This window comes from Oncorhynchus mykiss, chromosome 22 (genome assembly GCF_057628025.1).
Source record: "Oncorhynchus mykiss isolate SJ-2025 chromosome 22, ASM5762802v1, whole genome shotgun sequence".
Taxonomy (NCBI): domain Eukaryota; kingdom Metazoa; phylum Chordata; class Actinopteri; order Salmoniformes; family Salmonidae; genus Oncorhynchus; species Oncorhynchus mykiss.
The window spans coordinates 48,383,797-48,397,470 of NC_143043.1; the positions used below are offsets into that span (position 1 = coordinate 48,383,797).

General features: G+C 42.8%; 1 protein-coding gene across 1 annotated transcript; it reads right to left on the minus strand.

The window, feature by feature from the left end:
• Positions 1-1,183: 1,183 nt before the first annotated feature.
• Positions 1,184-3,386, minus strand: LOC110501903 (transcription factor Sox-21-B). The gene is made up of 2 exons (XM_021579759.3): positions 3,254-3,386; positions 1,184-3,046 (listed from the first exon to the last, which is right to left on the minus strand). Exon 2 carries the CDS (start codon positions 3,022-3,024, stop codon positions 2,299-2,301), a length of 726 nt encoding a protein of 241 aa, XP_021435434.1. The 5' UTR covers positions 3,025-3,046; positions 3,254-3,386; the 3' UTR covers positions 1,184-2,298.
• Between the last annotated feature and the right edge of the window lie 10,288 nt (positions 3,387-13,674).

Below are 13,674 nucleotides of genomic sequence, written 5' to 3' on the forward strand. Positions count from 1 at the left end.
TAAAATATAGAATACAAGGCCACATAAAGAGAGGGATTTTTTCACTGAGATGGTAATGCGCCTCTTTTATTAACCTGGCGACCTCAGGCGTTTCGGTCAGCCAACTGTTGACTACCCTTTAACAATCTCTGTTTTACTTCCTACCAAAAACGATCAAATAAGTGGTACCTTCAAGAAAACAAAAATCAAAAATCAATATCCTTTCTGTTTTCGAAAAAATATATATCCCATAATAACCTAGCGTACTCTACTGATGTGTATGTAGGCTATTCTCCAACAAGGCCAAACTGCTGGTTATAAAACACTGGTGTCAGAATGGGGACCAAAGACACAGAGAAAAGTCCCCCGTGAATCGTTGACTTCGTTTGTTTTAAAATGCGCAGAAATAATGTTGGGAGGATAAATGTTGAATTTTATATATATTTTTTATTTTATACTGAATGAAACAAGGCCACTTGTGCGTTATTTCCAGGGCTAAGCAGAAAGTTCAGTTGAAAGAAGTGATCGGGGTGTTACAATAGAGAATGCAGAATGGTGAAAGGGTCTAATTAACCGTGTCGGATGATAATTATCCTTGGACAGTCCAAATTAGTTTTGCATAATCGCTCTGATCCATATGAATTAACTTCTTAATGTAATCTAGGAGGGGTAGTTTGCTTAAATATCATGTCCAATGTATTACATGTCATAATATGAACATAAATTCAGAGATATCACCAACACACACGCGCACGAGCACCACCCCCCCCCCCCCCCCCCCCACACACACACACACAAACCGTAACATAGTGACGAATGTTGAAGAAAGTATATATAACAAAAATACAGGAAATACAATGCAATTAGTTGTGTTTTGTAATTGGAAGCTGACACCTAATTCAGGCCCTGTTTTAAACCTCATAGAGATTTCTGTTCTACAGACTTAAAGAGCTCATTTTTACTGGGAGGGCTTAAAGAAACTCACTCAGTTTTATCTTCCTTCCTATTCACGATTAAAATTGTGATAAATCAGGTTTTGGCTCTTGATTACAATGGGTGGATTTAGATTTCCGAGTAATGATATTCACAGCGGGAACAAAAACGGCCTTTGGAGGATATATTACACTCCACCTGGGCTGACCATGTCAGGGCAATTCAGATAAAAAATCTTGTTAGCAATTCAACAAGAACTACAGCGCGATTCTTTCTGTTTGTCCGCAATAGCTTTATTATAACCCTTTGTTCAACAAATGAACATAATAGCATTTACGAGTTTAAAGTACATGTAAGTGGTGTTTAAATAAAACACAAAACATACAACTTAATTAATTAAGAGTTAGTAAAAACGAGTGCTGCACCTAACGCACATAAATGCGAAGGTCTCAAGAAACCAAAAAATAATAAATGACAATTTGGTGAATTGCCAATGTTGAAAGAAAGGATACGGATTGTTGTCGAATTAAAAAAAAAAAACTTTTAGGCTCTTCATACTTGGCAGTGTGATTCCTTTAAATAAATTACATCCCATAAGCACTTAATATTTCCTGTGCAAATGTTACAGGACAAGGTATGTCCACTGTTCAATCAACCGGGTCAGCATAATGATTCCCACTAAACAATAAATATTACAGACATCTATAAAACAGTGTTTGAAAACTTAAAATATCAACTGGATTTTGAGCCAAACCACCCAGTCAGTTCCAGACCACATCTCAAATACTAGCCAAATGGCAAATTAAATATTACCACCATTTACGCTAGCTGTACACATTTACAGGCTTATGCCGTTCTGATTGAAACAATAAAGCAACACGAGCGTAGCCAGAAGCACAAGAAATGAACAAACCTTCTTGACCAACAATATAAATCATATAAAAGCAAGTGATTTATATTTCTTAAACAATATTTAATTATCAGATAAAATATATGAAGATAAGTATGACCAGTTCATGTTTATATCTGATTTGTTGTGTGATGTAGTAAACTGCCTACTTGATAACAAGCCAGTAAAGCAGGTGCTTTAGCAACAGACATGGTGCCTTTCAAATTAGAATTCACATTGACAAGGGCCCTTTGCTCTCTGTATTCCTGCAATCCTTTTGTTCTGTCCCTCTGGGATTTGACAGATGAATATTAGTTTCGTGAGTTCTCTAAATAAGCATTAGGCCCTACCTTAGATAAAGGCATTAATCAATATACATACACATGTGATATCTGAGACGACGAGCACTTTATCACATGTACAAGTTTGTGCATGCATAATAAACTCTTGCATGAATATTTTTTCACATTTAAACTTCTTCTAAGTCCAATAGGCTATCATAATGCCGCTGCATATGCAGGGTAGTCAAGTTGAGGTTTGCCCATCCCGGGGAGTAGGATGTAGGCTAACGGTGTCTGGAGACCCGCAGAGGGCCAGCCCGTACAGTTACAGGGGATCATGTAGCCTGGGTTGCCCGGGGCTGGATGAGAGTGAGTGTGGGTGTGAGTTCCACCGACACCGCCAGTTCCAGAGAAAGCCGTGCCACCAGGGTAGCCCAGAGATGGGTAAGGAAACGAGGGCGAGGATAGCTCTGACATCTTCGATCCGAGCTCAAAAAACGAATAGGGGTTCGTGGACATGGACGGGTTGAAAAAGACTCTCGCTGCTGCGGCCGCCGCTGCCGCCTTGTCGGGGTTCCCTAATAGGTGTTCGGAAAGTGCTCCATGAGATAAACCGCTAACTTTAAGCGCGTCGTGCTCCCCAAGATTGTAGGGCACTGGGAAGGCAAACTTGTCTTTTTTCATCAGAGTCTTTGGCTTTCGCCTAGGTCTGTATTTATAGTCAGGGTGCTCCTTCATGTGCATGGCTCTCAGTCGTTTAGCTTCGTCAATGAATGGCCTTTTCTCCGACTCAGTGAGAAGTTTCCACTCCGCTCCCAATCTTTTGCTGATTTCGGAGTTGTGCATTTTTGGGTTCTCCTGAGCCATTTTTCTTCTCTGCGCTCTGGACCAAACCATGAAGGCATTCATCGGTCGTTTTACGTGATCCATTGGTTTAGACATGTTGGTACAAAGTACTTATGGTCTGAAAAAGGAAATATCACAGACAATATGTCAAGTCTCTTTCTAGTATTTAGTGACAGTAAAGCCTCAGGTTGCCTAACAACGCAAATCACAGTTACATAGGTCTACATATATGATACAACTAAGTAATCTAATTAAATTACATTTAGCAGAGAAACAATAATTATGTGAGATAAAATGCTTAAAATAACATATTTCATTAACGTACGTTAAATCTCAATGCTTCATCACACCGTTGTAAGATATCCGTTTGGAAAAGAGCAATGCGCTGCGTCCTGATGAGAAACTCAGTAAAAGTTATGTTTTCTGATGCATGTTGATGTCCGACGAGTAAAATCAATATTGCATAGAAGAGAGAAGGCAATATGCCTAGCGAAGTTCTTATCTTGTTTTGCTACTATCGCCAGACTGTTAACCACCACTCAGCACTTGAATCCAGCGTTTACTCAAATGGTTGATAACTCCGGGCTGCCCCATGTGAAATAAGGTTTTCAGAGGCATGTAGTGAAAGTGCTCCAGGAGCATGCGCAGTACATCTGACACACACTGACGGACTAGGAAGAAAACGCATCACTGTATATTTGGCTATATCCCCTCATCTCATGGCATATGTCCTTCATAGTGAAATTAATAGTGTAGTTCTATATAGCATATTATCATATGGATCATCATGACTAACCTATTATTGTCACGATATATTATTATATTATAATATATTAATAATACTATTAGTAAGACTACCTTTATTTAAAATATATATAATTTTAGTATAGACGCTAAATAACGTAATGGGCTTGTAACCAAACTGTTCCCGAGAAGTCTAGGCTTTTCTTAAGAGTACGTTGAAAATGCACAGTAAGTTTAAGATCTCTCCGAACACTGGGTAAATTAAATAAAAGGCTTATTTTAAAACAATTGATTGCACATGCCGCCCAATGACAGAGGTAATGAGCAGTGAACATGGAAACGTCAATAGGCTACTTTGTCTCTCTCTCAATTCATTTAAATGTTTCACTGTAAGTGCTTTATTGGCATGGGAAACATATGTTAACATTGCCAAAGCAAGTGAAGTAGATAATTAAAAAAAAATGAAATGAACAATAAAAAGTTACAGTAAACATTACACTCACAAAAGTTCCAAAATAATAAAGACATGTCATATGTCATATATTGTGTCAAATAGTTAAAAGTACAAAAAGGAAAATTAATAAATATAAATATGGGTTGTATTGACAATGGTGTCTGTTTCTTTTCTCTCTCATCCCCAACTACCCAATTCTATCTGAGTTGACCCTTGTATTTATTTTTGCACTGTCTCTCTACACACTCACAGGACTCTCTACACACTCTCACACATTGTCTCTCTACACACTCACAGGACTCTACACACTCTCACGAACTCACAGGACTCTACACACTCTCACACACTGTCTCTCTGCACACTCACAGGACTCTACACACTCTCACACACTGTCTCTCTACACACTCACAGGACTCTACACACTCTCACACACTGTCTCTACGAACTCACAGGACTCTACACACTCTCACACACTGTCTCTCTACACACTCACAGGACTCTACACACTCTCACACACTGTCTCTCTACACACTCACAGGACTTTATACACTCTCAGGACTCTACACACTCACAGGACTCCACACACTCACAGGACTCTACACACTCTCACACACAGTCTCTCTACTCACTCACAGGACTCTACACGCTCACATGACTCTACACACTCACACACACTGACATTCCAACACACTCATACCATGCACACACATGCATACTGACTCCACTCAAGCACACACACACACACACACACACACACACACACACACACACACACACACACACACACACACACACACACACAGTCATCATTTACACTGCTGCTACTCTGTTTATCATATATCCCGATGCCTAGTCACCTTACCCCTATGCATACCTACCTCTATCACTCCAGTATCACTGCTCATTGTAAATATGGTATTGGAACTGACCCTGTATATAACTTCTTACTTTTTGTGTTTTTGTTCTACCTTATATTATTGTTGGTGCTACATAGATATTGATTACTGCATTGTTGGGTTTGGAATTGGCAAGAAAGTGATTTCACTTGCGCATGTGACATTAAAGCTTGAACTGCACGCTATTTTATTTCTAAATAACTATGGTCTTTACTTTTTATTTGATCTAAATATCCTACTGTTGTAGGCTACTCTGCACTGGCTCTTAAATCCACAGCATAATGTCGATCATCTCTTCCTGAGTGGCTTTTCCTGTTCCTTGCTCCATGGGTGGCACTGGTATTATAGAAATGGTACATGCCTAGACGCAAGATAGCTAAGTAAAGAATGTCTTCTTTAATTTTCTGATATTGTGAAAAGCAGTTTGTCATAAATACGCCTAAATATTGACGACGGTAGAGTGTCTCTAATCGCGTTTGGTGAAATTAATTATTTTCCTGAATTTCCCCTTTCACTTTCACTTCAAAGGACTTTCCCAAGGGCGGAGAATCGACAACCGAAATTAGGTTGTCGAATATTCAACTAAGCAATTACAGTTATCTGAAAGACTCGTTGAGTAAATCGTCTGTTTAAGTGGTTTGTTCCCGCACCTTCTCGGTTGTGCATAATTATTAAAATGAAAAAGTGAAAAAAAAGGCTGCATCAAACAATTGACATGGCGATTTGTAGTCCCTGCATTTAATTTGATATAGTGTATGAATTAATGCCAAATTGAATTAAATATAAAGTCGTCTTTCATGAATGATTTGCATTTGTACCTGAGTATGAATTTATGACAACTCAGCTGGTAAGACAGGTAGCCGACTGAACAGTGTCAATATTGAGTCTTCCTTCCTCCCGTCTTTTCTATATTATTATTATTATCATTATAATTATTATTACATATTAGTATGAGTATTATGACGATTATTATTACATATTAGTAGTAGTATTACTATTATTAGTGCATACGCATACTAGGTCTTGTCCTAAAGTCGTGGCCTTTCCGTAATTTCAATTAGTTCTCATGAAAACTCTCATGCCCATGCCATCCCATCAGCCATTACAGTGTTGAAATAATCAGTGATACAGGATGAGGAGGGGTTGATGGGATACGTTGAGATATAATGTGTTATGTCAATGTCGTTCTGCCCCTGAACAGGCAGTTAACCCACTGTTCCTAGGCCGTCATTGAAAATAAGAATTTGTTCTTAACTGACTTGCCTAGTTAAATAAAGGTTCAAAAAAATACATAATGCAGGAAAAATAATTAATGAAGAAAACAAGTTATTTGATTGAATGACATTGGAACATTGGATGAACTCAATAGGATGCGCTACTTAGATGGGACGTACAGCTCCATTGACTGCTGTAGTTGTCCGTCCTCTAGTTGGTGTGATTTACTTTTCGCAATTTGATGAGCCTAAACGAGTAACGCTAATGTTGTTTCATTGCGGCCGGGAAATAGTGGCCTTGTCACTGAAACTGCTCCATTGTCTCAACTTGGAGGGAGCCTGATCGTCAGGAGATGATGCGAGTAAAAATGACCGGCCGCTGATTGACAAGTGCACCTTGACGTTTTGAGAGAGACAAGCTGCAGCCTCAACTGAAAGTATTCGCGTCTCTCTCAACACTACGTTGTGCTCCTATTGTTGGGCTGTCATTGCTTTAGATAACATTCCAGCAGAGAACCACGCGAATCACTGTGAAGAGCATCTCCTTTTATGACACAAACACGCAAATAGCTATGAATTATATGAATAAGTTAAGGGAAAAGTTGTTATCAGCTGTAGATAGTAAGTGTACAGTCCATTGAGCACAAAAATAGATGCTTTTCATCTTCTCATAATCGTGAACTTCATAAATGTTACTCCCCACTATTGACATTTGTTGGGTAAAAAAATTAAACACATTTAATTCTGAACTCAGCAGCATTTATCCTGTGTATAAGAACTGTTTCATAATAGCCTGTTGCTGAAGCATGACCAGCAGATTATAGTGTGCACCCTGAGATTGACTTTCCTGATGATAAAGCCTTGCTGATTAAACCCTCAATTCAATTAGTATTTCCACACCTGAACCTCACTCCTATTTGATTTATCAATGATTCATTCACTGCCTTTTCTATTTACTGAAATAGTAACACCATTTGCCAGCTTGGCCAACACATGTAATTAAGATCTAATAAATTGATGTAAATTAGTGTTTTTTCAGCCCCTTTCTGTTGTGTTCTGTTTCCTTCTCCCGGGGCTGAGGTTAGAGTGGGAATAAGATGGGCTGGTGAGAGTGGGAGAATTACCTGGTGATAAAGCCTGGGTCCATCCTCTGAGACGGAGGGAGCAGAGCCCTCCTACTTCACAGCACACTGACTGGTGATAAGGCTGACAAGAAAAATATCATGCATTTGGAAGGCAGACAGCAAAACAAGCCCACAGGGGACATTTTTATGGAGAGATCTCATACGGTTCACTCCAAAGCCTAGCCATAATATAGTCTGAAATGGAAGCTCAAGAGGTGAGATAATTTGCAGACATAGCAGCAAAAGTTGGTTGTTTTACTTAAGTAAAATCCCTATATCTGGGGGGCTTGACCTGATGTGGTGATATTTTCTTTGTGCTTGCCTGATCACAGCCCTGCCTTCTGTCTTCTGCCCTATTGTTTCATCCCCCTTCCTGACACCTAGACTGAACAGGTCTTCTATAGGATGAGATTAAGGACCAGACTGAACCAGGCTTTACATAGGAAGAGACTAAGGACCAGACTGAACCAGGCCTTCTATGGGAAGAGATTAAGGACCAGACTGAACCAGGCCTTCTATAGGAAGAGATTAAGGACCAGATTGAACTAGGCTTTATATAGGAAGAGATTAAGGACCAGACTGAACCAGGCCTTCTATAGGAAGAGATTAAGGACCAGACTGAACCAGACCTTCTATAGGAAGAGATTAAGGACCAGATTGAACTAGGCTTTATATAGGAAGATATTAAGGACCAGACTGAACCAGGCCTTCTATAGGAAGAGATTAAGGACCAGATTGAACTATGCCTTCTCTAAAAGGAGATTAAGGACCAGAATGAACTTGGCTTTATATATGAAGAGATTAAGGACCAGACTGAACCAGGCCTTCTATAGGAAGATATTAAGGACCAGACTGAACCAGGCCTTCAATAGGAAGATATTAAGGACCAGATTGAACCAGGCCTTCTATATGAAGAGATTAAAGACTGAACCAGGCTTTCTATGGGAAGAGATTAAGGACATATTAATACTGCAAGTCTTGCCAAGTAGATCACTAGGAGGAGGGTGAAACCATTAAACCCCAAGTAGTCAAGTTCTTTAACCAGGTAGTCAGGTTCTTTAACCCGTTTCAAACCATCCCTATTGTTCCTATTTTATAGCTCTTATCTTTGTGCTAACATGCTCGATATTCTCTTCTCCATGAACACACGAGAGCTCAATCAGCTTTCCTCACATAGCCAATTCTGTGGTTTAAGCATTGAGCACTACTGTGAATTGAGAATAACGGGACAATGACAAAAAAACATCTATTAGAAATGATGACGATATTCTTTACATTTTAAAATAAAAAAAATGACAGCAGTGAAAGCTGTTCAATTTCAATTTAATCCAATTAAACATAGAGGAGTGAATGTTCTCTGCATGATCCCCTGAGCCAGACGCTATTGAAAGAAGTACATTTTTGCATCCATTGAATACCATTTGCTTCCGTTTCGTATCTTAATACATAGATAAAGCTAATGCCTTGAACAGTTCAGTCGTGTGTAAAATCCAATTGATTACTATTTAAAGATGTTTGTTGTTGTATTTAGATTAGAAGTCATTTGGTCCCATGTCTTCCGTGTTTGTACAATGCCTAGTAGACGTTCCCCAAGTGTCAAGATACATAATGACAGGTTTAGCAAATCAACAATAAGGTCTCCTGCATTACATGTAAATAGTCATATCGAGCTTGGAATAAATACATAATTTATGTGAGCAAAGTTAATATTTTGTCGTGGGTTTAAAAATGTCATGTGCCCTGTTTTGGGGGGGGGGGGGGGGCTTGTCAATTCATGTCTTGAGGACCTGAGAACTGGCAGATACAACACAAAATGGCTAAAGTTTGAAAGCACATTTATGGAGCAAGACAAGCGTTTTTCCTATTTTGTTGCATTACATCCTGTAATTTAAATTGATTTTTATTTGGATGTCATGTAATGTACATACACAAAATAGTCCAAATTGACGAAGTGAAAAAAAAAAATGTAAAAAAAAAAATTGAAAAGTGTTGAATGCATAGGTATTCACCCTCTTTGCTGTGAAGCCCTTAAAGAAGATCTGGTGCAACCAATTACCTTCAGAAGTCACATAATTAGTTAAATAAAGTCCACCGGTGTGCAATCTAAGTGTCACATGATCTGTCACATGATCTCAGTATATATACACACCTGTTCTGAAAGGCCCCAGAGTAGGCAAAACCACTAAGCAAGGGTCACCACCAAGCAAGCGGCACCATGAAGACCAAGGAGCTATATAAACATGTCTGGAACAAAGTTCTAGAGAAGTACAGATCGGGGTTGGGTTATAAAAAAATATCAGAAACTTTGAAGATCTCACGGAGCACCATTAAATACATGATAAAAAAACGGAATTATGGCACCACAACAAACCTGCCAAGAGAGGGCCACCCACCAAAACTCACGGACCAGGCAAGGAGGGCATTAATCAGAGAGGCAACAAAGAGAACAAAGATAACCCTGAAGGAGCTGCAAAGCTCCACAGCAGAGATTGGTGTATCTGTCCATAGGACCACTTTAAGCCGTACACTCCACAGAGCTGGGCTTTATGGAAGAGTGGCCAGAAAAAAACCATTGCTTAAAGAAAAAAATAAGCAAACACGTTTGGTGTTCGACAAAAGGCATGTGGGAGCCTCCCCAAACATATGGATGAAGGAACTCTGGTCAGATGAGACTAATATGGAGCTTTTTGGCCATCAAGTAAAACGCCATGTCTGTCGCAAACCCAACACCTCTCATCACACCGAGAACACCATCCCCACAGTGAAGCATGGTGGTGGCAGGTAGTCCTGTGGGGGTGTTTTTCATCAGCAGGGACTGGGAAATTGGTCAGAATTGAAGGAATGACAGATGACGCTAAATACAGGGAAATTCTTGAGGGAAACCTGTTTCAGTCTTCCAGAGATTTGAGACTGGGACAGAGGTTCACCTTCCAGCAGGACAATGACCCTAAGCATACTGCTAAAGCAACACTCGAGTGGTATAAAGGGAAATGTTTAAATGTCTTGGAATGGCCTCGTCAAAGCCCAGACCTCAATCCATTTGAGAATCTGTGGTATGACTTAAAGATTACTGTACACCAGCAGAACCCAACCAACTTGAAGGAGCTGGATGTAACGGTTTTCTTGACTTGAAGGAGAGGCGGACCAAAATGCAGCGTGATTTCTATTCATGATTCTTTAATGAAGACTCTATACATGAACAGACTAACAAAACAAGAAATGTGAAACACCAAAACAGCCCAATCTGGTGCAAACACAGAGACAGGAACAATCACCCACAAACACAGTGAAACCCAGGATACCTAAGTATGATTCTCAATCAGAGACAACTAATGACACCTGTCTCTGATTGAGAACCATACTAGGCCGCAACATAGAAATACCCAAATCATAGAAAAACAAACATAGACTGCCCACCCCAACTCACGCCCTGACCATACTAAATAATGACAAAACAAAGGAAATAAAGGTCAGAACGTGACAGTACCACCCCCCCCCCCCCAAAGGTGCGGACTCCGGCCGCAAAACCTTAACCTAATAGGGGAGGGTCTGGGTGGGCGTCTGTCCGCGGAGGCGGCTCTGGCGCGGGACACTTCTCACTTCTCCATCGTCTTAGTCCGCCTCATTGTCCGCCTCCGTGACCTCCTAACCACGGTGACCCCTCTAAATGACCCCACTGGACAGAGGGGCGGCAGCTCGGGACAGAGGGGCAGCTCGGGACCTGGGCTGAGGGGTTCTGGCGCCTCTGGGCTGAGGGGCTCTGGCGCCTCTGGGCTGAGGGGCTCTGGCGGCCCCTGGCTGACTGGCGGCCCCTGGCTGACTGGCGGCACTGGCGGCAGCCTGGCGGCACTGGCGGCCCCTGGCAGACAGGCGGCACTGGCGGCCCCCTGCAGACTGGCGGCACTGGCGGCTCCTTGCAGACTGGCGGCACTGGCGGCTCCTTGCAGACTGGCGGCACTGGGCAGATGGATAGCTCAGATGGCGCTGGGCAGACTGGCGGCACTGGCGGCGCTGGGCAGACTGGCGGCACTGGCGGCGCTGGGCAGAAGGTTGGGTCAGGCGACGCTGGGCAGGCAGGTGGCTCAGGCGGCGCTGGGCAGGCGGGTGGCTCAGGCGGCGCTGGAGAGGAAGGCTCTGGCAGCGCTGGACTAAGGAGCTCTGGCGCCTCTGGAATGAGGGGCTCTGGCGCCTCTGGACTAAGGGGCGGGAGCTCTGGCAGCGCCGGAGAGGCGGGAGACTCCGGCAGCGCTGGAGAGGAGGAAGGCTCCGGCAGCGCTGGACAGGCGGGAGCACCTGTAAGTATGAGACGGAGAGACAGCCTGGTGCGGGGGGCTGCCCCCGGAGGGCTGGTGCGTGGAGGTGGTCCCGGTCGCCCTGCCAGTGCGGCGAGGTGGAATAGCCCGCACTGGGCTATGCAGGCGAACTGGGGACACCGTGTGCAAGGCTGGTGCCATGTAAGCCGGCCCAAGGAGACGCACTGGAGACCAGATGCGTAGAGCCGGCTTCATGGCACTTGGCTCGATGCCCACTCTAGCCCGGCCGATACGCGGAGCTGGAATGTACTGCACCGGGCTATGCACCCGCACTGGGGACACCGTGCGCTTCACAGCATAACACGGTGCCTGCCCGGTCTCTCTCGCCCACCGGTAAGCACAGGAAGTTGGCTCAGGTCTCCTACCTGGCTTCGCCATAGTTCCTGTGTGCCTCCCCCAATACATTTTTGCGGCTGCCTCTCGGGCTTCCTTGCCAGCCGTGTTCCCTCATATCGCGGGCTCCTCTCTCCGGCTGCCTCTGCTCTCCTAGCTGCCTCCACCTGTTCCCATGGAAGGCAATCCTTTCCCGCCAGGATCTCCTCCCATGTGTAGCAACCCTTGCCGTCCAATACATCGTCCCATGTCCATTCCTCTTTGCGCCGCTGTTGCTGTTGCCCGTTACCACGCCGCTTGGTCCTGTTGTGGTGGGTGATTCTGTAACGGTTTTCTTGACTTGAAGGAGAGGCGGACCAAAATACAGCGTGGTTTCTATTCATGGTTCTTTAATAAAGACTCTACACATGAACAGACTAACAAAACAAGAAATGTGAAAAACCAAAACAGCCCAATCTGGTGCAAACACAGAGACAGGAACAATCACCCACAAACACACAGTGAAACCCAGGCTACCTAAGTATGATTCTCGATCAGAGACAACTAATGACACCTGCCTCTGATTGAGAACCATACTAGGCCGAAACATAGAAATACCCAAATCATAGAAAAACAAACATAGACTGCCCACCCCAACTCACGCCCTGACCATACTAAATAATGACAAAACAAAGGAAATAAAGGTCAGAACGTGACACTGGAGCAGTTTTGCCTTGAAGAATGGAAAAAAATCCTAGTGGCTAGATGTTCCAAGCTTTTAGAGTCATACCCCAAGAGACTTGCAGCTGTAATTGCTGCATAAGGTGGCTCTACAAAGTATTGACTTTGGGCAGGGGGGGTGAATATTTATGCACTGTCAAGTTTTCTGTTTTTTTGTGTCTTATTTCTTGTTTGTATCACAATAAAAAATATTTTGCATCTTCAAAGTGGTAGGCATCTTGTGTAAATCAAATGATACAAACACCCCCAAATCAATTTTAATTCCAGGTTGTAAGCCAACAAAATAGGAAAAATGCCAATTGGGCTGAATACTTGTGCATGCCACTGTAGCACAAGAAAATCACGAGGTTGATAAGACCTCCAAGTCTTGTGACAAGGTTGATAAGACCTCCGAGGTTGATAAGTCTTGTCAGTGATTCACATATAATCATTCATTGAAGGATATCTCCACATCTTTAGGCAAAACTAAATAACAGCGGTGGCTAAATAGACTTCCTGAATCATTATAGAGCAACCTTTAACCTTTTGTCATAAAGTCAGATATCCCTACAACCTTCCACAGGGCACCATTTTTTTTGCTTAAAATAAAACACCCACATTTTCTCTCTCGCCAAGTCCTGTGCTTTAAATCAATAAGAAGACACTTGTGTCCCTGCAGGCATTGAGATTACTTTGCCATTATCCACTATTTCCCAACATTTAGCGGGTGCATTAAAGCTGCCCCCTTTTCCTTATCGGGCCCAGGATCGCTGCACAGCCCATATAGAGAGTTGTAATTATCCAACCTGCCACCTGATACCACCACCTCCATCAGCTTTATCACCAGGTCCTGCCAGCTCAGCACAGGCACACAGGGAAGAAACCGGCTGCTTGTGGCACAGCCTGCCATGCTGTAGGTAGACAGCGGCTGCTTGTGGCACAGCCTACCATGCTGTAGGTAGACAGCGG